The 27,565-nt window shown below is 42.5% G+C and overlaps 1 protein-coding gene across 1 annotated transcript; it reads right to left on the reverse strand.

The window, feature by feature from the left end:
• Nucleotides 1–1,553: 1,553 nt before the first annotated feature.
• Nucleotides 1,554–27,039, reverse strand: LOC124690505 (BEACH domain-containing protein C2-like). The gene is made up of 33 exons (XM_047223885.1): nucleotides 26,202–27,039; nucleotides 25,395–26,069; nucleotides 24,275–25,075; nucleotides 24,150–24,184; nucleotides 23,153–23,845; nucleotides 22,723–22,857; nucleotides 20,411–20,515; nucleotides 20,167–20,280; nucleotides 19,656–19,732; nucleotides 19,252–19,333; nucleotides 18,108–18,419; nucleotides 16,886–17,505; nucleotides 16,625–16,709; nucleotides 15,302–15,496; nucleotides 14,354–14,902; nucleotides 14,114–14,257; nucleotides 13,511–14,002; nucleotides 6,980–7,134; nucleotides 6,707–6,776; nucleotides 6,538–6,621; nucleotides 6,397–6,453; nucleotides 6,254–6,322; nucleotides 6,082–6,168; nucleotides 5,840–5,956; nucleotides 5,307–5,456; nucleotides 5,099–5,183; nucleotides 4,774–4,894; nucleotides 4,360–4,456; nucleotides 4,169–4,282; nucleotides 3,274–3,637; nucleotides 1,975–2,777; nucleotides 1,762–1,884; nucleotides 1,554–1,635 (listed from the first exon to the last, which is right to left on the reverse strand). The coding sequence occupies exons 1-33, from the start codon at nucleotides 27,037–27,039 to the stop codon at nucleotides 1,582–1,584; spliced, it is 8,502 nt and encodes a 2,833-aa protein (XP_047079841.1). The 3' UTR covers nucleotides 1,554–1,581.
• Between the last annotated feature and the right edge of the window lie 526 nt (nucleotides 27,040–27,565).

Here is a 27,565-nt window from a genome sequence, read left to right on the forward strand (position 1 = left end):
CTGGTTATGCGCACCGAGTGGCCAAAGGCACGAAAGTGAAGTGAAAGGCCTCAGCCTTTATATATAGTTATACTCAATCTTCGGCAGGGTCTAATGCTTTCTTTACATTGATATATTCCTGTTCGGTTCAAGATTTATACCGAGAAATGGCTTTTAAAAAATATAGGTAGTTACTGACTCGTGAATTAGAATTACCGTTGAAGAATTATACACTCACGAAAAATTACTGCCAAATAATTAAATCACTAGCTTCTACCGATAAAGATAAATTACTGTGGAAGATTGCCATCAAAAGGTTTAAAGAAACTGTTGTCAAAAAGTTAAAAAAAAGTGACACTGTTCATGCGCATGAACACTGTCCAAACGCACGAGAGTGAAGCGAAAAGGCTCAAATGGCCGCTAGAAGCGATATGGCACTCACACCAGACTCTATATATGGCAAACCATGATGGTGCCCCGCGTCCGTTGAAGCTCCTCCTAAGTGGGCCACGTTTAGCGTGTCTCATCAATAAGCAAGCTTTTATATATTGTTACCCTCTCGGGATGTGCGCCTCGTAGACAGCTAGGTGTCTTCTGGGAACATTTATATTTGTGAAGAAACTAAGAAGTTTCTGAATATTGGAAATCGTGTACCTTGTATGAACACCTAGCCTTAGTTGTTGAGCAAGAACCTAGTGTCCTAGAGCATGGGAGGATAGAAGGGTCTTGGTTGCAATGGTCTTGGTGACTTTACAACTTTGTGTATATACACTGGTACATATTAATTTGGAGTCAAGGTGAAAGACGTACCTCTTCGAAAGTGCTATCAAGATCGCCAACAACTTGGTTCAAGATTCCCCGCACCAAGCACATTAAACGTTGTCAACGCTTTCTAAGGGATCATGTGGGCACAGGCGACATCGATTTGTGCCACTTCGGAACCGAGAAGTAGCTGGCTGACATATTCATGAAACCACTAGATGAGAAGAAGTTCTCTGAGTTGGGCGGTGAACTAAATATCATGAATCCTCTGAACATGCGATGAAGCCATGCATACATGTTGATTCCTCTAGCTAGTATTGAAGCTTTAGATGCAGCACACTAAGGGCAGACATTGTTCTTTCAATGAACACGTGGCAATACTTGCGAGCGGAGGATTACATGTACACGCCGTGCACAAACAAATGAAAAGATGATCAATTACTTGGACGAGATTTTGTACAGAAATGGCAGTTGGCCCGACGTCCATGTAAGGCACACACTATCACACAACTGACACAAGTACTCAGAGCAGAGTAGTAGCAGCATTCAGGTTTGTGCTTCTGAATCCCTCTGTCGGCAACCCAAAGGCAGCCCTGGATCTTCTCCGTGGTATGGCATGTTTCACCACTTGGGGAAACGGCAATGTCCATAAAACCGAAGCGAAGCCATCTGTACAAGTCCACCAAGACCCAGGCGCGGGCTATGTTGCAAACTCCTCTGTTTCCTGTGCAGATTTTGTGCCATTCTCCCCAAGCATCCTATGTATCTTCCCCCTGCTGAAGTGTTCGCTGGAGCTTCGGTGCGTAAGAATAGTTCCAGTCAGCGATGATTTTCTCGCAGCTACAGAAGCCCGTCACCTTCATGCAACATCTGATCAGCTATTTTGGAATTCAACTGCAAGATTGAGGTAAGCTAATGAGAAAATTAGTTGCAAGTGCAGAGTAATCTATAGAACATGTGTCAATCGGGCCTTGGAACAATGATGACAAATGTAACTCAGTAAACACATGGAATACTTACAGAAGGATTTGTGAAGACTGTTAGCTGCTTATTAGCTGTTGAGGCAACAAGGGTAGTGTTGTCTTCGTTTAGAGCAACAGCTGTGATATCTTGTCCTTCTCCCAGCTTCAGCATATGAATTACCTGACATGATATCTCTTACTGGTGAGAGTTTTGCTCATAGGAAATAAGGCGGATCAATACATAAGTTCAAAATATATATTGAGTGTTCACCTCGAGTTTGTGTAGCTCAATGAAGCATATCGAGGGCACATGAACAGATAGGCCCATCTCCTTTGACTCTGCTACATCCTCATCATCACCGTGCTTCTCCATTGCATAATCTTCATCAGTAGCAGTACAGTCACCACAAACACATCTACTACCAGATAAACTTGTTCCAATTAAAGCGAAATGGCCATCCTTAGAAACCTCAATGCAACTAACACGCCCTGAGAAAGGTGACAGAACCGAGGTAGCCATAGATATTCCATTGACAGTGAAGGTGGATAGTCTTTTCTCTGGTTCATTCCAAATCAATACAATTCCTTGAGAAGATAAACATATCAGATGTGCTTCTCCCACATCCAGCTTCCTCACGAGCCGACCTGTCCTCAAGGAATGTACAAGGACACCAGACATATGTGAAGAGGAAGCAACAAGTCCCAAGTCAGAACTAACAGAACAACAAGTTACTTCTCCGAGATGTCCTCTTAGAACATGCATAGGACCTTCAATTCGCCGCTTCTTGGAGGTTTCCAAAATTCTGATTGTACTGCTACTGCTACTATTGGCTACAGGACTACTTGGTGTTGTTGGTGTAGAAGGTGGAGGCTCTGGAGCATTTTTCCAATGTGAAGAGCTCATATGATGTATCCTCCATAGTATAATTGTTGTATCACGAGATCCTGTGACAAAATAATTGTTATCTGGAGATAGTGCGAGACAAGTCACAGGAGCAATATGCCCAGATGCAGTTTCAATGGTCCTTGCACCATCTGGGGAGATCAACTTCACAGAATTATCTGCATGCCCACCTACAGAAAGAAAAATGGACATCAGAAACAACACAGGGAAGGAGCAGTCTGACAATATTTCATAGCATAAAAACCACTTTTTTACATAAAATGATAGCATGAAGAACCCTAATGTGGTAATATCATACTTAAATACAGTACTCCTTCCAAACCATATTACTTGTCGCAGATTTAGTACTCCCTCTGTCCCGAATTAGATGTCTCGGATTTTGTGTAGATTCGCATGTATGTATACACTAAAACACGTCTAGATACATTCGTACAGAGGGAGTACAAAGTTGTACTAAATCTGTGACAAGTAATATGGGTCGGAGGGAGTATATCATCTTATTGAGAAGCTAATAAGGAAACTGGTTGTTTCACATGATCTTGTAGTGTGTTAGGCTGGACATCAGGTTTCGTCTAGATAAGAACTAGGAGAGCTCAGTACAAAGAAGGCGAGCAAATGAAGGAGAAGAAAGAAAGAGAAATGATGAGGCAAGGATACAATAATTACCAGTTATAACCTCTTTGTCACATGTGATGACAACAGTTGATGACGTTTGGATTGCAGAAGCAGCAAAAGCTATCGCCCTCGGGAAATGATAGTCTTCTGCAGAAGCAGGTCCTTTGAAGATGCGCCTTATTGCGCCGCCACTTGAGTTTATGGCATTTCTACCGTGATGAAATAGGAAAGGTGTCCCTTGGTCATCTGGAGTGCTCGGCTGCCAATGGTGCAGTGCCACATGTGCTGCAGGCACATTTGCATCTACGACTACAATACACTCATTTGACACAAGAATTGCACTAGCAGGAACATTGCACTGATCTGGATTAGGAAGTGAATAAGATCTGACTTCACTTGGGTTCCGGAATATTGTCTGCACAGAAAACGAAAAAGTCAGCAGTAAGTCATGAGATAGATAGGAAAGTATCCAGTGCTCAACGCACTTGGAAGCTCCTGTGCTGGGAAAACTATACAAGTCATGGAAAAAATCTGTTTATAAACATGTGAAACCAATTGTCATGTCGTGCGCAATGTGAAATATAAATTTGGTCTCCACGTTCAGAAACACGAGACAAATTCTCAACTGAAAATAAAATTGATTTTTTTTGCATGGGTGCATTTGAAGATCCACATGGCGGATCCACATATGCTTTGCTGATATTTTTCCCAGAGGCAAATATTAAGATGGATGTATCCCTAGTATGCCTATAAACTCTTGAATAGTGTCTACTTATATCCCTTGAATAAATTATCACATCATTAATCAGCAAGTGTGTCTTGAAATTTGTACATGATGAAGGTGATTATAAAGGTCTTTGTATTTACTTGGGATGGTTACAATTAAAAACAAGCATTTGCACCAATAAATCACTTTAAACACATGAAAGATACTTGTAAAAATCACCTGCAGCTGTAAAACATCGGCCAATCGTCTTCTCCGTATGTGTGGAACTATCAGCAACTGGGATGGCGTTTGTCCAAAATTCACTATTTGATCTTGTGTAGTCCGCCGTTGCACCTTCAGTATTTTCAGAAAAATGTGAAAAGCTAGATGGTTACTGAGATAATAAAAAACATTCAGTGCGAAGAGCTTACTGGATCGGCAATTTTATCAGTATCTACCGTCCCCTCATATGTAGCGTAGGGAAAAACATTGTTAGCCATCACTGCTTCTTTACCTCTTTGTCTATATCTGAACAAGGAAGTATTGTATGAGAAAAGGGTATAAATAGAGATGATTAATTATATGACATTAATACAAGCATATAAAGATCAATAAACTAAAGGTGTAAACACTGAATATTTTTCCTACTGATGTGTCTGTTAAAAGAAGTCATCAAATATATTGCTTTTCTTTACATCCATCTTTATAACATACTGATTTTTACTTCTATGAATATGTTTGAGTGAAATAACGCGATGATGTTATGGAGTGAATACGATTGAGTGAAATAAAGAGGTGACATTATGAAGTGGCAACATAAACGGAACAGCACAACACTAACGTACCCAAATATTAGATCAATCCATTCATGCAAATGAGCGGAGACATGATCACTCTCAAGAGCCTTCCGATGTTTATGTATAAAATCAACAGGGTTCTCAGCCCAAGGAGGTAATTGTACAGAGCCTGCAGCGAAACTCAAATTTACGGGGATCAGCTTCCCTGTATGCGTAAAGATAATTTAAAAATGCTAAAATGACGACAATATATGGTATTAACTTAAGAAGTAGGTGAGCACCAACAGTGAGCCATCTGAAATGCTAGTGTTATGTCTTTCCCTACAGACTTACACTTGGTTCTCTTATGTGTATAAGACCGAAGAGAGCTTACCTAGCTTTTTGATAAGATGACTCATCCCGGAGTCAACAGAATTCGCGTAAGTAAATACCTCAGGAAGGTAAAACATCTCTGGAACCTAGATAAATAATCACATGATTAGATTCCAACAAATATTATAATTAGATTTCTACAATAAGTACTGTGCATGGTGCAGTATTCATGAGGAAATTTGTCGGGCCAAATTTTTAACAGAACTTACTAACTCTTTTACATCATTCATGTCTTCAAGGACACTATTCCAGGTTCGGATGATATCAGAGAACATGTGATCATCATCATCAAACTTGCCACCTTGCAGCTGAATATGGAGGGTAGTGAAAGGTTCTATCCTGGCAAGATAGTACAATACCTGCAGTAGAGGTTAATATCAACACACCATCATCACAATCAAGGTACATTTAATAATTATTATTATTAAGGTCACACTAAACAACTACAGGAGGATTCACACTAATCAACCACAGGAGGGGTTCACCCTAATCAACCACAGGAGGGGTTCACAACTAATCAACCACAGGAGGGGTTGCCATTTAAATGTAGCGAGAGGAACCAGTTAATATTTTGGAATTACTTCATAAGTAGTACATCTGTTTCAAATTATAAGATGCTTTGGTAGGCTAGCCTACCAAAACGTCTTATAATTTGGAACAGACCCAGTACATCTTAGCTCAAACAAAAGCCACAACAAACAAGCAAAATTGAATAAAGGATGCAAGATCTCAAAATACGCACCGTGCTAGGACTAGAGTAGTGAGAACTGTAGTGGAATCTTGGGATAATTGGATCACTGAAACTAGAGTAATGCTCTTGGAATTTCATCAGACGTGCAGGATTTAGAGCACCAATTGGCTTCATTGAGAAAAATCAAGTACCATCACCCGTGTAAATAAATGAAAAAGCAGGGAAATACATAAAATGGGTCTAGATTAGTACATTACTATTATGAGCAGCGAGAACAGACATATAAAATTTACCTTTGAAAGATCTCGGTACGAGGAAGGATTTTCCAGGTCCAATGTTTTCGACTGGTAATCTGATACTACCCACGGGAAGATAGGATACTGCAGAAATAGGTAGGAATCATTAACAGAAAACACAAGCAAGAACCTATCTGATTCATAAATGAGAATTATGAAGCAAGACTACCTGTGTGATGTCATTGTAACTGCGCCCAGCAAGTGTATTTAGTTCCATTAAGTAGTCAAAATTGCTAATCTGCACAAGGAGGCTATACTTACATCTTTACTCTACTTAACATACATGACTACAAAAGAGTTGCACTCGTGTACCTCCCATTTGGCCCAACGCTCCATTAATTGTGTCTGCTTTAGGATTTGATCCGGTTTCTAAAACAAAAGTATAATAGATTAGTACCTCTGGCAGGGGTAGATTCAAAACATTCAAGTTTCTGAACTGTGTTGAACACCAACCTGGGTAGCTAGAAAAATATCACTCAAATAAGGGGGTTTGGTGTGAATGATAGCCCGATAAGCATGTCTACGTGCTTCTGTATCCTAGATATAGTTAAGATAAAACTTAAAAATGGATTCTCAGACATAAGATTCAAACAACGTAAAGTGAATCTCATCAATGATGTACCTCAAAATCAAAGAAGAAGTTTGATCTATCTACCATAAACAATTCCAAAGCACTTTGACGTAACAAATATCTGCAACAATTAATTTGAATTCAGTACGACACATACATACATACATACATACATACATACATACATAAGCACTAAATAAGTAGTGTTGATCCGCAGACACACGAGAAGGGGCACAGATGGTTAAAAATCTGAAAATGCTTCAGTTAACTTAATATTAGGTAACAATTTTAATGAATACCAGAGAACAACAAATAATTATTTACCTTCTACTATAAATCTGATGCAGTGAAGATATGAACCAGCTCCTATCTTTCTCTTGCTGATCATATTGGCCACTAGTAGATGCAACATCATCCATGTAGCTGTCATCATCGCTTATATGATCATCAACTATGAAGTTAATCCTCTTCGATGTGACCTGAGAAAAGATATTACTTTAGTGCGCCAAATTTTCACTCATGGAGCGGAATAGGAATAGCATTGTGCAACGACGCAAATACGAACACAGATAACTTGTCAGTTCAGTCTGAGCTGCTAGAACTTGATTTAGATAGGTTCGGACACAATTATTCAAGTTTTTGATATTCTTGAACTAGTTCGATCACAAGGTGGTGATTAAGAAAATCGTCAGTGTGCTGGAATATTAGGAGACAAAGAACAGGTGCACCCTAACCACAACAGATGGAAAAGACTGTTATTTGTTGGTTCTGAATGTTTGAAGGGTAGAGTTCCCCAACAGTTGGCTGAGGCTTTGACAAGCTGGGTTAATAATTGATGAACAAACAATGTTTTAGTCTTGTCTGTTCATTTTCTTGTAACATATTTAATTCTAGCTTGTTGATTTTGATTGTGGGTGTCAGGCTCGGGTTTTCTTCTTCAGTTTTCAACTTGCTTAATCTGTGGCTTGCTTCCTGTGGAACCTTGTAAGTTTAACATAAATTACTCCTTCAAAATAGTATATTTCACTTCCTACCCACATTATTTACAGTTCTTAGAGTACCACCAGAGTTTACTACGGAATCTTGTTAGAGATTACAGGATGAATCAAACTCTTCAAAGACTCCAATGACGAGTAATAACTAGTTAAACTGTTGAGCACTGGACATGTTTCTGGCCCAAGTGGCCCAAGCCCATATGTGTGCTGACCTATAAAAGGAGGGAGCTGGAGGAGAGCTAACCCTAAGACAGAAAAACCACACCAGCCGCCAGGGACCAAGGAAGAGGAGGTGAGCTGCTGCTCCAACATGGTATCAGAGCAAGGCGGCAGTGGGGCCTGAAGGGAAGCCGGTTCAGGCAGGGGGTGGGTCTGCGCGGCGGAGAGGAGACGAGGTGGTGCTGCGTGCAAGCGGAAGGAGAAGGACAAGCTGGATTGTGGTTCTTGCTGCTGCGTGCAGCTGCTTGTCCAGGAGTGAAGCAGGGGTGGTGGTTTCTCAAGTTGTGTGTGCCTGCTGCTGGTGAAAGGAGGTTGCTGGTAAGCGTGCCCCGAAGCTGTTTGTTGTTTTTGCTGGGTGAAGGTGAGAGTGCAGATGGGTGAGCCCAAAGGCCTTGCGGAGGCTCTCGAGCAGCTCACGCTGTTTCTCTCAAAAGGGGGTGGCTCTGAGGCCATTGTTCCCCGACAAGAAGTGGTTCAGAAGATTGACCTATCACCCACAGACATCAAGCTAGAGGGGGTTACCAACTATCTGAGTTGGTCTCGGAGGGCAATGTTGGCTGTGGATCAGAAAGATCTTGATGGGTACTTATTGGGGACTGTCAAAGAACCAGGAGACAAGACTAGTGCTGAGGGAAATAAGTGGAAAACCATCAACTCTCTGCTTATTGGGTGGCTGTTGAACTCGGTGGTGCCCTCCATTGGGCGTTCCGTGGAGAGGTTGTCCACAGCTGCTGAAATATGGAAGACCTTGTCCATCCAGTACTGATAAGGGCAATGTCATGCTCATTGCTCAGATTGATGGGAAGATTCGCCATCTCCGCCAGGGGGACATGACAGTGATGGCATATGTGGCAGAGCTGCAAGCCTTATGGGCTGATCAGTGACCCTCTCGAACTCTATGATGCAGCCTCCATCGAGTCAGGGCAAAAGTGGATAGCGCGCAGGCGTGTGCTCAAGTTTTTGGAGGGGCTAAGTAAGTGCTTTGATGGCAGAAAGGCATCTCTGCTGCACCACACCTCCTTGCCCACTCTTGACGAGGTCATTGCAGCAATGGCTCAAGAGGAGGTGCGGCTCTCTCTGGAACCAGCAGATGAGAAAGTTGTGTCAGCTCCAACGTTTGTTGTGACCGAGCATAGACAGTGGAAAGAGACTAAGGACTGTTTCATTTGTGGGGAGACTGGTCAACTGAAGTGGTACTGCCCAACTCGTGGTAGAGGCAGGGGATATAACAGAGGGGAAAGTAGCAGGATGTCAGGAGGTAGAGGTGGATACTCAGAACGTCAAACTTCTAGAGGTAGAGGAGGACACATCGAAAACTCCGGTGGTCAGAGTGCACACATGGCGACTGAAGTGGACAATGGGACGTCAAAGGATGCAGAAGTGGATGGTGCTGCCTATGGAAACTTTGCTAACTTGGTCTCCATGGGTGAAGGTGATTCTGAAAAAGCATCCCTTGCTACTAATGAGAATGATTGTTATGTGGCTGCTAAGGTTTGGGAGGGAGAGAGAGGGCTGCGAGGGCGCTAGAAGGCCGGCCAAGGGCCTTTTGCCACGGTCGGGCAAGAGGGAAGGGATTTCCTTCTTAATTCTTGCTTGATTAGACTGATACATCTCCTCTCCATATATAGAGAGGTTTACTTGACTCCCAAGCAAGGCTTACTTGACCCCTAAGCAAACCATAAGACTAACGGGCCCAGTCCCATGACGTACTCTAAGTGTTATGTGGCTGCTAGGGTTCGGGAGGGAGAAAGAGGGCTGCGCGAGCGCGAGAAGGCCGGTCGGGGGCCTTTTGCCCACGGCCGGGCAAGAGGGAAGGGATTTCCTTCTTAATTCTTGCTTGATTACATTGATACATCTCCTCTCCATATATAGAGAGGTTTACTTGACTCTTAAGCAAGGCTTACTTGACCCCTAAGCAAACCATAAGACTAACGGGCCCAGGCCCATGACGTACTCTAACAATGATACAGAATGGATTCTTGACTCTGGTGCATCTAAGCATGTTGCGGGTAAATTCGGTGTGTTTGAGTCTTACATTAAGCATCCTCCTACTCACAAAGGCACCATTCAAACTGCTAATGGTACAAAACAACCTGTTGTTGGAGAAGGCACAGCAAAGTGCACTTCAAACATCTCTTTGTCATCTGTTCTACATGTCCCAGCGTTTCCTGTTAATTTGCTCTCTCTGAGTGCTCTCATTGATGACATAGACTGTAGTGTGACTCTTAACAAGTTTGGTGTCATGATTCAGGAGCGGGAGACTGGCACCAGGCGTAAGGGGCTCTGGTATGTGAAAAAAGGGGTGCAGCCAGAGTTGGTGTATGCTGCAACCATGGAGAACAAGCTATGATCCATCACTATAGGATGGGGCATGTGTCTTTCGATAAGATGAGTAGAATATTTCCTGACATTATGTGTGGAATAAGCAATGGCAAGTTAACATGTGATGCTTGCAAATATGCTAAACATACAAGAGCCTCATATGTGAGTAAGGGGCTTAGGAGCATATCTCCTTTTATGCTTATTCATTCAGATGTATGGACTTCCCCAGTGGTGTTAGTGAATGGAATGAAGTACTTTGTTACCTTTATTGACTGCTATTCTCGTATGACTTGGGTTTATTTGATGCGCCACAAGGATGAGGTGTTTCACTATTTTCAGAACTTGCATGCATATGTAAAGAATCAGTTTCAAGTACAGGTGCAGGTGCTCAGGACTGACAATGGCACGGAGTATTTGAACACCACCTTTGGGGCTTTCTTGTCTGAACAAGGTATTCTTCATCAAACGACTTGCCCAGATACCCCTCCCCGAAACGGTGTGGCAGAGCGGAAAAACAGACACGTTTTGGAAGTAGCTCGCTCGCTGATGTACACAATGAATGTGCCCAAGTTTCTGTGGAGTGAAGCAGTCATGATAGCCACTTTTTTGATTAACAGGACACCCTCCAGGATACTCGGTATGAAATCCCCATGCGATTTGTTGTTTGGAAAAAATAAGTTTGTTGTCCCTCCGAAATTATTTGGCAGTACATGCTTTGTTCGGGACCATAGACCACCGATTGGGAAGTTAGACCCACGAGCAGTAAAATGTGTTTTTGTTGGTTATTCCTCTAGTCAGCAGGGGTATAAATGTTGGTGTCCCTCTGCAAAACGCATGTTTGTATGTATGGATGTCACCTTCAGGGAATCCGAGCCATTCTATGGTGAGCAAACTGATCTGAGCTTGTTGTTTGCAGAACTTGACCAACTTCACTCTATGCAAGATGGTCATGAGGGGGAGAAGGTAGTGTCTCACACTAAGGACGATTCTATGGGTACTAAACCTGATGGTGATGTGCAGGTTCAAGTCCAACCAATAGTGGGTACGGTTCCACTTGATTCTCCCCAGATTCCTGCTCCTGTTCAGGATCGGTGGCCACAGAATCTCCAAGTGTACACTCGACGGCAGCCACATGTGCAGGGGGAGCAGGAAGGTAGTGATGTGAGTTCATCTGACACAGTGGGACAGCAGCCACATGTGCAGGGGCAACAAGGCAGTGCTAGCAGCCCATCTGACACAATGGATCTGCCAATTGCATTGCGAAAGGAGACACGTGAAGCAGCCAGAAAGGGTGAAGTGGCAAGGAAGGCTCTTTGCGAAATGTGTGCTCTAAAAACTATTTCTGATGAACATGACATTAGCAAATTTGTTTCTTACAAGGCTTTGTCTCCTTCCTATAGAGCTTTTGTGGCCTCTCTACAAACCGTGTCAATTCCAAACGATTGGAAGACGGCAAAGCAAGATCCGAAGTGGCGCGAAGCGATGATAGAAGAGTTGGAAGCACTGAAGAAAAACAAGACATGGGTGCTAACCACATTGCCAGCAGGGAAAAAAGCAGTGAGTTGTAAGTGGATCTATACTGTGAAGCAGAATCCTGAAGGGAAGGTAGAAAGGTATAAGGCCAGATTGGTCGCTAGAGGGTTCAGTCAAACTTATGGAATTGACTACGATGAGACGTTTGCTCCAGTGGCGAAGATGAACACAGTAAGAATATTGGTTTCATGTGCTGCTAACTTTGGGTGGAAATTGCATCAATTAGATGTCAAGAATGCCTTCTTACATGGTGACCTACATGAAGAAGTGTACATGGAGATACCACCAGGTTTTGGTACCTCACAGACCAAGGGAAAAGTATGCAGGCTGAAGAAATCCTTGTATGGTCTGAAGCAATCTCCAAGGTCATGGTTTGATAGGTTTAGACGAGTTGTGTGTGGTATGGGGTATAGTCAATGCAATGGTGACCACACGGTGTACTATAGACACGCTGAGCGGAGGATCACCATTCTTGCAGTTTATGTGGATGACATTATCATCACTGGAGATGACCAAGAGGAAATAAAGAGATTGAAGGAGTGTCTGAGCAAGGAGTTTGAGGTGAAAGATTTGGGCAACCTAAAATATTTCCTTGGCATAGAAGTGGCTCGGACAGAGAAGGGAATATCTTTATGTCAACGAAAATACACCCTAGATCTCTTGAGTGACATGGGCATGATGGGATGTCGTGCAGCCCCTACCCCAATTGAACAAAATCATCAAGTGACTGCACAATCAGGTGAGCTAGTGAATAAGGAAAATTATCTGAAATTGGTTGGGAGACTCCTGTACTTGTGTCATACCAGACATTACATATGCCGTGGGTGTGGTGAGCAGATACATGCATGAACCAAGGAGTGGGCATCTTGATATAGTGCACAGAATCTTGAGATACTTGAAGGGAACTCCGGGAAAGGGGTTGTGGTTTGCAAAGAGTGGGCACCTTGAGGTGGATGGCTATAGCGACTCTGATTGGGCTGGTTGTCGAGATGATAGAAGATCAACGTCAGGCTATTGTGTGTTTGTGGGAGGAAATCTGGTGTCATGGAGAAGCAAGAAACAAACAGTTGTGTCCAGATCAACGGCAGAAGCTGAATACAGAGCTTTATCTAAAGGGGTGTGTGAGATGCTTTGGGTGAAGCATCTCCTGAGCGAGTTGAAGCTTCTCAGAAAGGGGCCCTTGAGAGCTTGGTGTGACAATCAGTCAGCCATAAGTATTGCAAACAATCCAATCCAACATGATAGGACAAAACATGTGGAAATTGATCGCTTCTTTATTAAAGAGAAACTTGATGCTAGCCTTACTCATGTCAGTTCTGGCTTGACAAAGGGACTGGGAACAAGGGAATGCAACTTGGCATGTGACAAGATGAGATTGATAGATATCTACCATCCATCTTGAGGGGGAGTGTTGAACATTGGACATGTTTAAGGAGGGAGCTGGAGGAGAGCTAACCCTAAGACAGAAAAACCACATCAGCCACCAGGGACCAAGGAAGAGGAGGTGAGCTGCTGCTCCAACATAAACTCATGAGAGAACCAAGGTCGATCAGAATCCAGTCAAGGCAAAGAAAGCTACGTCAAAGTTTCGAGCTGTATTAAGAAATAAGGGAAGCATGCATTTATATTCCGTGATCCATTTAACTTTAGCTTTCAAGTAATATATGCTACAATCACGAATGAGAAAGTTGGCACTACTAATCGAAGCTCTTTGGATTCCCTAAGAAAAGCTTATATACCAGGTATAACTATACAGGTGGAAGTACGTACATTAGCACACACTTACTTGGAAGGTTCCCCGCACAGTCTTCAGTGGTCGCACCATTATTGAGGGAAGTTCAATTATAATTCTTTTATCTTCTTCGCCGGATCTGTAACCAGGTGCAATTACTGTGGATCTAACCAAGTTGCGAACACCAGAAAAGTCTGAACTTCTTGAATCCACTGATCCTTTAAAAGGATCAGGTTGCAAGGAATTTCTTAGTTGATCATCTACACTGCTGCAAATAGTCTCAGTTTCTGTCTGCTCAGCATCTTCATGTCCTATATCCACTGACATTGCCTCAGCCACTATAACCAACGAACTTCTTGGGAGATCATTTATAAATTGAGTGTTCTCTTCCTCTGTGTGGCATGGACTGGATTCAACGCCATCACAAAGAAGCTTCTGCTCCTCAATATTAACAACTGCACCCAAATGATCCGACCCATTGTAGTTTCGTTTCATAAATCTTCTCATCCTTGATGAACACTCAGTAAAATCTAACTTCCAAAACATCTATATGAAAAAATGTAGAAAAGTACAATAAGAACTGTACAGTAATAAAAAATCATGATGGTTTTTTGATATCAATGCAAGTGTAGAAGAAAAACAAGATAGGTTCCGTACACTATCGGGAGTACATAGAAGTTCTCCAAAAGGTCCATAGAGTCTGTTTGTCTCGATCAAGCAATGAAGAAGACGTCGCCATGCCCGAACTCCAACAGATGCACAACGACGGTTCAAAATATCAGCCTGTGTTTGCCTCTCCATCTGAAAATACTAAATATCAGAAGCGGAAGTGTTCTGTTTGATGTTGATAAGCGGTCTGTTCTATGTTGGTAAGTGTTCAGTTTGACGTCAACATACCTCAACTCGTTGCAAGTTCCGTGCTAAGGCAAAACTGGAAACAAGAAGTGCAACATATTTGTATGAAAGGGCAGAAAAATCTCTTCCTGACACAGACTTTGAATCAGCAGATTGCAGACATTCCATCCATGCAGCACCCATAGCTTCAGATGTATTCCACCTCTGGGCTCGCTCAATATCACCTGCAGCCCTCCTCTGTCCTGAAGTTGCCATTGCTACAGCGCTAAGACCCCTTCTCGAGCCAATCTTAGAGGTACGCTCAAGGTCACGAGCAGCGGCCAAGGCTGCAGCTTTCGCAGATGCTTTGTCCTTCGGTGCAGATGAAGACATGGTTGGTGTTGTATCGAGAGGCCTCTGGAAACTTGAGAAGGTGTGTAATTTAGCTGATCTACGCTCAAGCAATGAGGTGTCACGCCTGCGCAACTTATTCGTGGGTGGTGCGATTGTTTCCGCCCCAGAGGCACCAGCAGCAATAATAGCCAATGCCATTGCAACTGGAGGAGAAGCAAAAGCAGCAGCCCACCCAGGTGATATCATTGAAACCGCGGCCTGAATTTAATGCAAAACAAAAATCCCACTGTGAACACATAGAACTATGCATACAAACAATGATGAGATCTTTATCCAAGAGGAGCAACAAAATCATATGAAATATGAAAACCTTAATGAAACGTTATGTCTAGATACAATTAGTCATGCTCAAGATCCAAATCACCATCTAAAAATAAATTCTCGAACATAAAAATGAATGTACAAAGTAAGCAATTGTAGAAAAAAACACATGGTCATAAGCGTGCCAAATTCAGAGTTGTGTTGCAAAAGTAGAATTTCTTTTAGAAAGCTGTAAGATTCTAACCAGCATTGCTAGATCAGAAGTATAAAGGGCACAAGAACCAAGAACTGCAATAGTTAGCTATCTTGTACGACCTAGTTAGAATCAACTGTTACCTCAATGGGCAAAGCATCTGCAGCATAAGGGGAATCATCAACAACTAGTGGATTTTGTCCATCTGAAGATGTAAGCTCGTGAATACCAGCCAAAACTGAGCGATATCTTTTCAGGACAGCTGCAAATGGTGGCATGATCAATTCGAGATACTTCTTCCTTAATGGTTTTCTGTCACTACTTACAGCTTGCCATACCTGTTAAGATATCATAAATTTCATGAATACAAACTTTGCTGGATTTATATACTAAACAAACAGCATAAGCAGAAATACAGCAGCAGCATAGAGTTATACGATTTTCCTACATCATGTCTTATAAATAGCGGGGCTCTTTTTTTCCTCAAAAAAGTGGTCCACGCTTCTTAAGGCCAAACACAGCGAATTTTACTTGAACCTTCTGAAAGATCGCTATTGAAGTGATATCTCTGAGAGCAACCTGTATCAGTTCACCTCATTAGGGGTCTTTCCATATAAATTGCTCCCTGATTTCTTATCTTTTGGTACGGTCTGTGGCTTTGTTGTTAGTCATGAAGGTATTAAATGCACGAAGGTAGATTTCCTTGCTAAAACTCAAAACAAATATAAATATAAAGGGTTGAGGATAGCTTTGAACATCCAATTCAAAGTTAAGACCCAAGATGCTTTAGATAAACAGTGGGGAAAACAAGCTTTGTGCATCAGGACAATTTAACTCACAAGTGTTTGGAAAACTGCAACAGTGATCATAAAAATTCTGAACGTGGTTTATATGCTACACTTCAGAAAAAGGTGGCCCAGGTTCCTTCAATACACAGAAACTAACTTAGCACCCTATCGCTCATTGGATTTCAAGAAACAACGTGGTAAAAGTAAAGGATGGTTATGATTTACAATTGCATCAAATTAGCATGTTATTTCTGCTGTTAATCGCCACATAACCTTCTACTTCCTGGGTCTGCATGTCATGGGTACAAAATTACAGCTCCTTCCTCCTCATTCCACTTCTTGTGTGGCATGTAAATCCAAGACGCAGAAAGTAATGTGGCGATGAACAGTTGGAAACAACACTGATTGTCTGATTTGATCCACATTTGTAAAACCGCTATCTGTTTGGAAGAGGAGCATTTCTAGGTAAAATTTTGGTATTTTGTTCAAATTTCGACTTAAATACCAAAACTTCACCAAGAAATATAGGGGTGTTCTGAACTTTTTCAATAGTTCATAGTTCACAATCGTGTCTGGTGTGGTGATTACGAGGAATTGTTCAATCTGAAAAATAACATGGAAGACTGGTATGTTTCTAGATGCAGATCATATTCTCCCATAGGTGAAAAATAGTTTTACCTCAGAATAAAGAACAGAAGATGCAACCAGAACCCTCTGTCTCTTAGATTCAGAAACTGGCATATTCAGAACGGGGCCAAGCACTCTGCAAAATCAGGAGTTTCCAAATATTAATGAATAAGTGATGGACAAAATGAATAGTATGGAGTATAGAATGAAAGGCACTGGCTACTATCAACTATGATGTGATAATTCTGGATCAAATCCTTTTCTGGCACTGCTATATTATATAGATGATACTAAATAGCTGACATGGTGTACCTCCATAGAAGTGCAGACTCGGGTTTTCTGGCAGAAGAGCAAGAGTTACCATCAAGCGCAATCACGCTTCCAGATTGAGAGCCCAATCCTTCTGATATATCATTCTTCATGCTAATGTTCCTCATAAAGAGGTTGTCTTCCTCATTTTCACCCTCTCTCATCGAAATAAGAGTCAATCGGAGCATGCAAAAAAATGGTTGATCACTATCTAACAACTGATTAAGTGCACTCATAACATCCATGCCAGCGCCAGATACCCCTCCAGAGCCCAGGCCATCCCCAAATCCAGAATCTAGTAGAAGTGTCTGCAGCATTGCAACTGATTTCTTCACTAATGGAAGTTCAATCCAGTTCCCACTGGAGTCCTTCTCTACAACAGATTTCCAAGCTTGCCAACCACTTCCTCCTCCCCCAAAGATATTAGATTTGGATGGAATACATACACCATACCACAATCGGCTTCTGTACTTCCAACCTTCAGAAAGATCTGAAATACAGCTCCCATAGGATACAAATGCATGTCTGACAGATCCATAAGGCTCAGCTGCTGCTGCTGCCGTTACGCGTTCCATCACCTCAGCAGAAATTTGCCCATTTGCATCAGACATAGAAGCAAGAACCTGTAAAAAAATCACACCAATAATAAAGTAAGATGGTATGAAGTAGATGAAAGTGAACATGAGACTATGGACTATGAAGGGAAAATTCTGAAATAAGCTATGCTACACACAGTATACTTCTAGATTATACTCATACTTGTTACCAAGAAATAGTACACACATCTTCTCGAGTTCTAAGAAATGGTGCAACTCCTATAATGGGTAGTGGCCTTATTGACAAGAAATAGTGTACACATGCTTGTGGAATTCCAAGAAATAGTGTAATTCCCACAATGGATGGTGTCCTCGTTGACCATTGAATTAAAAATAAATACCATCGTTTACTCATCATTATATTCATGAGAAATTTTTGCTAGAAACTGGACTTCCAATCATTTTTATATTACCTAACCAATACGATGCCACTGATGAATCAACATATTCAGCAACAAAATGATATAGAATCCCGCAAATTCACACAAATATCGCAGAAGGAAAAGGTTGATATACATGTAAGAACACTAAAAGAGCATGAAAACTTGGAGCTACATTAAATTATGAGCATAAACTGAAATTACGGAAACAATATTGTGATAATATATGCCCGTTCTAGATATACATACATCAACCGGCAGTCCACCAGCATCACTGGACAAAGACTGCCTTGATCCCCCAGCTTCTAAAGGCTCGCTACCAGTCCTGCTCAATGACCTACTGGAAGCCATTGATGCAGGAGATACAGAACTGTCAATTAAGCAGGATGTAAAGAAGTGCTGACTGCGTGACCTCAGATGATCTTCTACAAGCATCATCAGAACTATTGCATTCTCAGCCAAGACTACAGAGAGATGGGCAGCTTTTTCTGCTTGCATTTTTGCTTCTCTAGGTACCTCTGCTGCAACACCAGATGCTGCGACAGTAGTTCCTTCTTCAGACTGCTGTAGGGACAAACAATATCAACTGTGAAATGATAAAACCATAACTGCACAATTTATAAATTAATACTCCCTCCGTCTCGTGAAACTTGTCTCAGATTTGTCCAAATTTAGATGTACCCATAAACAATGCAGACCAATGTAGAATAATATTTTATAACAAAAGTTAAGTTTGGGAAACAAACGCATATTATGCACATTTTTTCTGTTTCTTTGGGATTACATTGATGAAAAAATATGCTTTGGCAATGCATGTCTACTGCACTTGTGTATATTCATACACAGAAAGTAGTGGTGAAAGTAGTGGCCATGCAGGTTTAACCATGTTACATCTATGGACCCAATTGACTGGTCAACCTTAATTTGTAGTCTTGAATTAATCTTAAGTGTCAGATAGATGATTATTTGCAGGCACATTTGATAAGCCTAAGGTCTTTCAAAAACAGAATCTTAAGCCAGGGAAAATGGCTTGGGAGTTCTACAAGGTTGCATGGGTTTACAAGCAAAAAATCACTATGTAGCTTCTTGTGCTAATCTCATGAGTTAGCTTGTTTCATTTTCACTTAGGACCCCAGTAAAATGGATAACAAATAAGGTTAACATAGGCCCCAACAGATTCGCAGGTTTGTTCTGACTTATTCTGGAATTTGCCTTTATTTTATATAAACAGAAACGAAACGGACCTGAATAGGTCACGAGGTAAAAAAAAGGTTGAAAACTGCAACAAAGAAATGCGCAAGAAACCATGCCTTGGTCTCTGAGGTATTGTATTGTCAAATGAATAAAATTTCAATCCCGAAGCAAAAATACTTGTAAAATAAGTAGCATCTACCTGAACTCGAAGCTCCTGAGCAGAAAAGTCAAGCAGACTACCCAGTAATCTCCTTTTGAAAATTGGTATTGATTCTTCACGTCTGAAAAAAAATCATGGAGGATATTTAGAATCCTGGTTCTCAACTAAGCTATTTTTAAAAGGCACATGGAGGATATTTAGAAGGAATTTCCAGTTCATATGATAGGCAGGGCTGCATAACGTCATGCTTGAACATCTTATGAACTCGGGTGTTCTTTATCACCTAAACACTTCTTCTAGTGCCTTGTAAATCAAACAAAAGGCATGTTTTGTGGCAGGTGTTTTGTGGTGGTAGATGTAGAACTCATGGATATGATACTATATAATAAATTAACAACAAATTATGGCACAGGAGCATTGCTGCTTATTGACCTTTTCTTTACCTAATTCTTTGTTCCCCCGTGCTAGATCCCCCAACCATCGAAAGCCATTCTGCACAGTGTATTGTTGCCTCAACATCCTGAAGTATGACAGCATTAAAATACCATCAAGATACAATCAAGTAACCTTGTCAAAGAAAATTCTGGCTAGCATCAAGTCAGAGAACATCATTATCATAAACAAGCTTACAGTCCATTCTCAAAAAAGAAGCTTACAATCCTACTCCAATGGTTAGGATTGACCAGAAATATAAAGGTGCCGGGGTTTTCCAAGGTTTAGTATTGACCAATGGTTTGTCCAGCTATATGCGGATTATTTTATATGAAATAGTTATCATTTAATGGTGCTTTTGAATAAGAATCCGGCGATATCAATTTTGCATCACACAATCTATGTACATTGAACAAGTTATTGGTCAAAGATAAATCTTGAAAAGCATGTGAGCCTTATATTTCTGGAAGGATGTATAAAGTTAATCTCCAAAGAAAAACAAAATAGATCATAGTCACTTGCCTTCCATCCATCTTTTTGCTGCACTGAATGCTCCAGCATAATAATTAGAAACTTGTGTATGACATCTTCAAGTTCATATATGCTTACACCATCTGAATCTTTGTTATCACCCATCTAAATATCAACTTTACATATTAGAATCGCCAGCAGTAAAAGTACAAAAAGGAAAAATGTAGAATACAACTAACACCTCTCAATGTAATACACTGCAGCATGTTCGATTTGTCATCAAGGAAAACATTACCTCATGATTAGAAATCATAACCTCCAAAATCCATTCAGGCCATTCCGCAATGGAAGTCATAGTACTTCTATTCTCGGGGTGACTGCAAACCAGAAATAGAAGATCCTGAAATGATATAGAAGGCACAAGTGATCAAATTTGAAGTGAAATAAAAATTTCCATAAAAAGCAATAATTAATCTGAAAAGATGCAGAATGACAGGTGTCCCATCCAAATACGCTTTGGTTGCTCCTAAAATGATAAAACAAAAACTCAGCACCCGTATAGGACGTTAAACATGTCTAGACTTTTACTAATTTTGGTCGCTCCTCAAGTCGTTCTTTAACATCATGGCCAACCAGCCACATCCGCACATAGTAACTTTCGAACTGCTTGTCAACACAGTGAGTACTAGTTATGACTCAGGCCCTCTAATAAACCAAAACTCACTCTCGGCATACCTCATCTGCACTACACATGGTTTAATCAAGAAAATGCTCAGGTAATACGGAGGGAACTGACAACTGAGTAAGAGGGAAGAGTAGCTGTTAAATTATATTTATCCATATCCTAAAGAATCCTAGGAGGAGGCCAACGGTGCGGCTGCGGTCATGGAGTGACAATTGGCACTCTACCCTGTCAAGTACCTGGGAATCCCACGCTCGATCAGCGGCTTCCAGGTGAGGCATTCCAGCCTGTGGTGGACCAGGTAGCAAACAAGCTGCCTACCTAGAAGGCATCGATGATGCCCAGGGCTGTGCGCTTGGCTCTTGTCCGCTCGGTGCTAGCAGTCATCCCGCTGCATCAGCCCATAGTGCTTAGCATCAAAAGGAAGGCACTTAAGCGGGTGAACAAGATCCTATGTGGATTCTTGTGGGAGGGCAGGGCAGATGCCAATGGTGGTCATTGGCACGTCAACTGGTCCAGGGTCTACCGCCCGCTACGGTTTGGCGGTTTGGGGATCCCAGACCTTGCTCGCAGGGCCATCAGCCTTGGGGTGCGCTAGGTCTGGAGGATGCGTACCGACCCCCTGCGACTTTGGTGCGGGCTCAATATGTAGTTCTCCAAGGCAGAGCGGGATGTCTTCGCTGCCTCCACCTTTATGGTGATAAGCAGCGGAGCGTCCACCCTGTTTTGGGAGGATAGGTGGCTGGATGGGAAATCCATCAGAGAGATAGTGCCGGAAGTCTGCGCGCTGATCCCTAAACACCGTAGGAGGCAGCGAAAGGTACAGAAGGCGCTGCTGGAGCGCAGCTGGATTACCGACATAGTTGGCGCCAGTGCCTTATGTACCTTCCGCTGCGCTCCTGCGGCGTTTAGGGATCAGCGCCCCTGAGTCTACTCCACAACTGGACGTACTGCCAGAGGGCCAGAGCGCTAGGCGCGCCAACAGCTGAGATCCATATACCATATGGATCCATATAGATCCATATACCATATGGATCCACTGAACACGACTGTAACTCCAGTACGAGAAAGACAAAAAGGTGACGACAGAGTTAGTTACAAATTAAGGGTGGGCCTGCCTAGTATTCGGCATACATCCATAGACCATACATACTCTTTATAAATAAACTAATAATTCCAGTCTGAGGAAGCAGTGAACACGACTATAAAAGAAAGAAAAGGAAATTGTGTTAGCTACTCTCATGCCAATTGCTGCATATTTATCATTAAAAAACTGAAAATCACTCTCCAGAAGATTGATTCGCTTACAGGCATTTGCTGCAGCATAGTGGTCACAGTTGGAAAAATATAAACAACAAGAAATTTCATGAATGCCAGAATCTCACAAAATGAGATTGACAATGAAAAAAACAAAAGTATTTTGTTCTCCTTTTTAAGTATTTGCTATCTTCCAAGGCGTTAGGAAATTATCACCTATTATTTGATTCGTGGATGTGATAAAGTATTTAGACAGCTGAACAAACTAAAATTCCTAATATGACATTGATTTAAACGTAAAAATGTTGAGCATAGAAATGGAGAATTCTTCATTCATGCATATAAGGAGGTACTCTATTTTCTTATTTTCTAAGAGCATGTAGAACAATCAGATCATCATGTTTGGGTTTCCGCACAGCTTCCCACAAACTAACTGGGTAACTCGCTGTTCTTCTAACATTTAATGGGCTTATTGGACGCAACTATAACATTCCTAGCATGATCATGACATCAAAAGACAAGAATGATGAGATTGGTATAAGGAATGTAAATCAAGAGAATAAAAAGAATGAAACAACTTTCTGTGAGCATATCATCTGTGATAATATAGTCATTAATGTCAATAACAATTAGGAAATAATTTAATCTTAACAATCTAGTAAATGTACCTGAATAGCACGAGCTTGGAATGCTCGTGATGCATATGGAAGAGAACGAAGTAGAACTAACAAGAGCGGAATATGTTCAAAGCGATAACCCGAATCATGAAAGTTTACATTATCATTTCCTGAAGAAATATTAATCTGCATCCAAGAAAATAAGACATAATTCAGGACAACAGAGTAAAATAAGTTGGATCTGTGACATGCTTAAATGAGTAAAACTTGAACTAGTGTGAACCATGGCCAGATAAACTTCGAAGAGCTTTTATTTGGAAGTCCTGCTTGAACTAATGTTCCGAATATTTCACTTATTCAAATAATTTAAAAGTGATAACATAATCTAATAGAAGGAAAGGTAATTGCATCAACCAATTAGCATAGTGCTGAAATAAAACCACATATCTGTCCTCAATAAGTCAGTTAAAGAACACCATACCACTGCAGACATTAAAGATCTATATACATTTCTGGTCATGAGCCTTCTTGGAGCTGCTTGGAAAGCTTTCTGCAATGCAAAGAGCAATAAACATACTCTGTCTTCAAACATGGAATTTCCTTCACCACTAGTGGTTGTCAGAAAACTGCTTGGCAACTTTGGTTTTGCAATAGGTGAGGCAAGCTTCAAGTGACCTGAGGCAAGTAAAGCGCCCAAAACATGAACTATCCCAACAAGTACTCCATCACCATTATCAATATTGTATACATTATTCTGAACATTGTCAGTGATATTTGGGAAGTCCGTGCCACCCAAATTCTTTATGAACTGATCTTTTAGTAAGCACCATTTGCTAGTGGATTCATCAAGGCCAGTATTGGGTTCATGAGAGGGTGGTTCATCACGGTCAACTGACTGGATCTCATGATTATAGTTTGCTTCACTACTGGCTGGTTTCAAGACTGAATCACTGTTACTAGATTTTGAGTGAGAACCTCCATTCCACACAGCAGCATTTTGTGGCACATTGCAACTGTTGAAAATATTGTTACCGCCAGATTTAGCCTCCCTCTGCAGAAGAACAAGTAACGCCTCTACACCTCCACGGGAAATAAATGACTGAGCAAACATCTGTGCTCTAGTACTATTCGGGTGCACAATCAATCTGTAGATGAGGAGCAAGACCCTAGCAACCTGCCAACAAAGCACATTATTAAAAATCACCAGAACAATTCTCTTAATCAGTTACCACTTAGAGAAGCTATACAATGGTAGTAACGCTGAGTTTGGTGCATATCTCATTATCGACATCCACAATTAAACATTTGTACTGATTAATTGCACAGAACATAACTCAAAAATATGGCAATAGTTTAACTAACACAAAATTAATTTTTCTCCAGAATTTTTTTATGAAACAACGACAGACGAGTATGGAGTACTCCAAATATGTGAGCATAACATACTATACCAAAATACAAGATTCCAAACTCGGAACAATTTGACAAAGTATTTCCATGTATAAACATCGTCCTGATGAACGAGAGAAGCACTAGCAAAACTTGGATGAGACTCTTTGTTTATTGGCAAGAGGACTGTAATGTTGGGCTTGACTGCCAGTGCTGAGTCCAGTTACCTGGTTAGGTTGTGGGCAGTCAACAACAAATCCTACCAAACGACGGACATCATCAGAAGCCATTGTGGAAGAAGCCGCTCCTATCAACAGTTCAATAACGACTAAAAGCTCATCAACAAGAGCATTCACTTTCCCTAGAGGTCTTTCAGTTTCTGTAAATGTGAAATTATCTATTGAATCTCTTTCACGAGTTACCCAGTAACACCTTCTGCATCCATCAAGAAGCATCTGCAACGCATTTGCTTCATACATGCAAGCAGCTTCTGCAAAAACCATGTCTGCGAGAGAAGAGAGAAGCTTTTTCTGCAGAACGAAGTTGCATGAGCTCCACATCTTGAGGTCCAGCAGCAAAGTGCTAAAGAGCTGCACTTTTAGACCAGGATCATTTCTTTGAGACTGACACAAAGATACAATCGCAGCAACAAGCTCCTCGTCATTTAGTATCTCTTTCTTCCCACTTTCCAGTTTTGACAGTGTTTCCAATAAATAATGTAAAACTTGTGATAGAAGCTCTGGTCCATGGGTACGGCATAATTCTTCCTTATTTCCAGGATGTTGAATTGCCAGGGAAATTATCCTGAAAATAGGAACACAAAGAGAAGAAGTGGCAAGAGACAGTGACAAATCACCAAGTATAGGTTCCAGGTTATCCATCTCGACATTGCTCACAGTTAATGGTAGTAAAGCCATTGGACCTCCACGAGCTAATGCCCATAAAGATTCTGCAGGTCGCACACGAGAAGATACGTGAACCATCCCAACAACTTCTGCATGCCTTCGGTGAGTACCTAAGATTCAATATAGGATAATATCAATAGTTATTCTTCTGCTATAACCGATAAGCCAAATAGAAAATACAGAAAAATCTGTGTGTCCTTGGCAAGGATTGTAACTAGACCATGATTCAACTCCCCAAGTAACACCAAAGATATGATTACAGCTAGGCAAGGCCATCCTGGTTGCTTGTTTTTGAGTTTTTTCTTTGTTGGCCTTTTGCATTTTACGTTGAGGGTTCTTATATGAACTCATAGGCTGGCTGGTTTGTAAATTAAAATGAAGAAAGGCAAGTAAGATTGACAGTTCAACCATAGAACGAACCTGTTGAACCAGACGGAGAAGCATCGGGGCAAGATCGACCATTAAGTAGATTGGGGTGATAAAGAAGATGTAAGCTTCCTCCAGTCTCAATGTCAAGTGCATAACTATCTTCTGATAATTCCCTAATGTGGTCACAGCTAGCTTTCCAAGGCAAACCGGCGCCATTGCTGAAGCTGGGAAGTGCATCTCCTCCCCTGGAAGCTAGCCGAATCATTCTTTCTGGCCCAATCGGCTCCACGAAAATATAGATAGGCCCCATTTCGGCAAACAATGGGCACTGGCGGCAGCTGTGCTCCAGGTCAGCAATACTTGGTGGCGGGTTCGTCCCAATGCAGCAGAAGGACAGGGGTTTCAAGATACGTGGGAACTCAAATGGACAGCTCTCATGAAGCTTGCCATCCACATACAACCGCAGTTCACTGTCGACCTTTCCGAGCAAACCCTGCTTGCTTGTGTACTCCAGACCAACAAAGTACCAGCACTTTGGGTTGAACTCATAGGTGAAATGCTTCTTTCCCTTTCCAGCCCCACTCTCCACGACTAGAAACTGGCCATGGAAATAGGCCTCCACACCATCGTTGTCAGCAGTGAGGAAACTGAAAAGCCGGGGCTTCATCCCTTCTCCAGCAAGTGTGCAAGCAGCGGCAGCCGCTGACCATGCCGATGATCTCCCAGACGTTGATGCTGCAGTGGCTGCCATGGCCACTGTGGCCATAGATGTGTTCCTTGAGTTTGGGAATGCCTCTACATATATCCATGTGGCAAACCCAAAACCATTAGAGAATGGCCACCGGTTGTCCCCCGGGGCAAGCAAGCCAGAGCTCTCGCCGTCGAACTCAAACGTCGTCGCAGGGCCCTTGGCCTCGTTGCAGCCAACAGCCTTCTCCAATGCAAGCGTCAGCGGCGTTGCCCAGCGTGTCCCAAGCGCCTTCTTGACCAAGAGGAGCCAGGAATGCAAGTCCTTGACACTAACCGAGTGCCCCCCGAGGACCTGAATGCACTGCACTAGAGGTGTCCCGTCCCAATCCCTGCTCTGGCCCATTCCTACGAACAGCTTCTCTGCGGTGCCGAGGAGGATAGCGAGAAGGCCTGAGGCGGAGCACATGGTGCGGTTGCGGGTGCAGGCGCTGAGGGTGGCGAGGAGGCCACGTGCCATCCGAGTACGCGGCGACGGCTCGACGCCACATGGAAGGTAGGGTACGAGTTCGGCGGCGATGGCCGCCGCGCGCGAGCTGAACATAATGGTGGGTGCCCTGCTGCTGCCCTCGTCGAGGCCGTCCACGCCGCCCATCGTGATCATCAGCACGTCCACGATGAAATGCGAGACCTCGCCGTTCTCCTCGGTGGCCATCTCGCGGAGGCGCTCGACCCCGCCGCCCATGATCACCGCGTCCACCGCCCGGATCACCGCCTCCGGGACGTCCGACGGCACGGACGGAGCCAGGCGTTTCCGCAGAGGTGGAGAAGGCTGGGTGGATGCCTCCGGAGGGGCCACCGGCGAATCCGCGGGCAACTCCACGTCCGACATTTCCTCATCGTCGACGATGTACCGCTCGCTGCTGGGCGACGCTACGTCGAAGTGCTCGACGACGCCTTCCTCCCACGGCGAGGTCGGCGAGGCGTCGGACATGGCGTGCGAGTCCTCCCCCTCCATTACATCGGCTTACTCCATGGAAAAAATCGACGAAAATGCGAGGAATCGGCGCAATGTGGGAAGGATCAAGCGCAATGTGGGGAAAATTTTGGGGAAAAACTTTGCAGCTGGGATGTGAGGCCAGGGAGAAGTTTGGGAAAATGCTCGCGAGTGATTAGCGGTGGTGGGCAGCGCGGTGCATGGCGTGGCCCGAGAGGCGAGATGCGGAAGGAAGAGGGGAAGCGGCCAAGCGGGGAAGGCGAAGAAATGGTGTCGTGGCGGCTTTCATGTGACCGGGCCGGTCGTGTAGTTATACGGGCGAAATAAAATCCATTTATAAAAGTTCAGCGCAAAATGTACCGGCTTTGAAAATATTTTTGGACTTAGTTATGTGTTTGATTAGCATTAATATAGGCATCACGTAGATGATGCAACATATCCCACTTAGACTTAACTAGAAAGGAAAAAACTCTACTTAATCTAAAATTAAGAATAAATAGAGTATAGCCTTAAGTATTTTAACATGATGTTTGAATATCAAATGTAT

Source organism: Lolium rigidum, chromosome 2 (genome assembly GCF_022539505.1).
Source record: "Lolium rigidum isolate FL_2022 chromosome 2, APGP_CSIRO_Lrig_0.1, whole genome shotgun sequence".
Lineage (NCBI taxonomy): Eukaryota > Viridiplantae > Streptophyta > Magnoliopsida > Poales > Poaceae > Lolium > Lolium rigidum.

Excerpts from the sequence above, each read along its gene's own strand:
- LOC124690505 (XM_047223885.1), bottom strand. The coding sequence starts at position 27,039 with ATGGAGGGGGAGGACTCGCACGCCATGTCCGACGCCTCGCCGACCTCG. Across the intron at positions 20,281-20,410 it reads TTATGATTTCTAATCATGAG|ATGGGTGATAACAAAGATTC; the intron begins GTAATGTTTTCC and ends GTTGATATTTAG. Across the intron at positions 6,622-6,706 it reads ACTTCTTCTTTGATTTTGAG|GATACAGAAGCACGTAGACA; the intron begins GTACATCATTGA and ends AACTATATCTAG.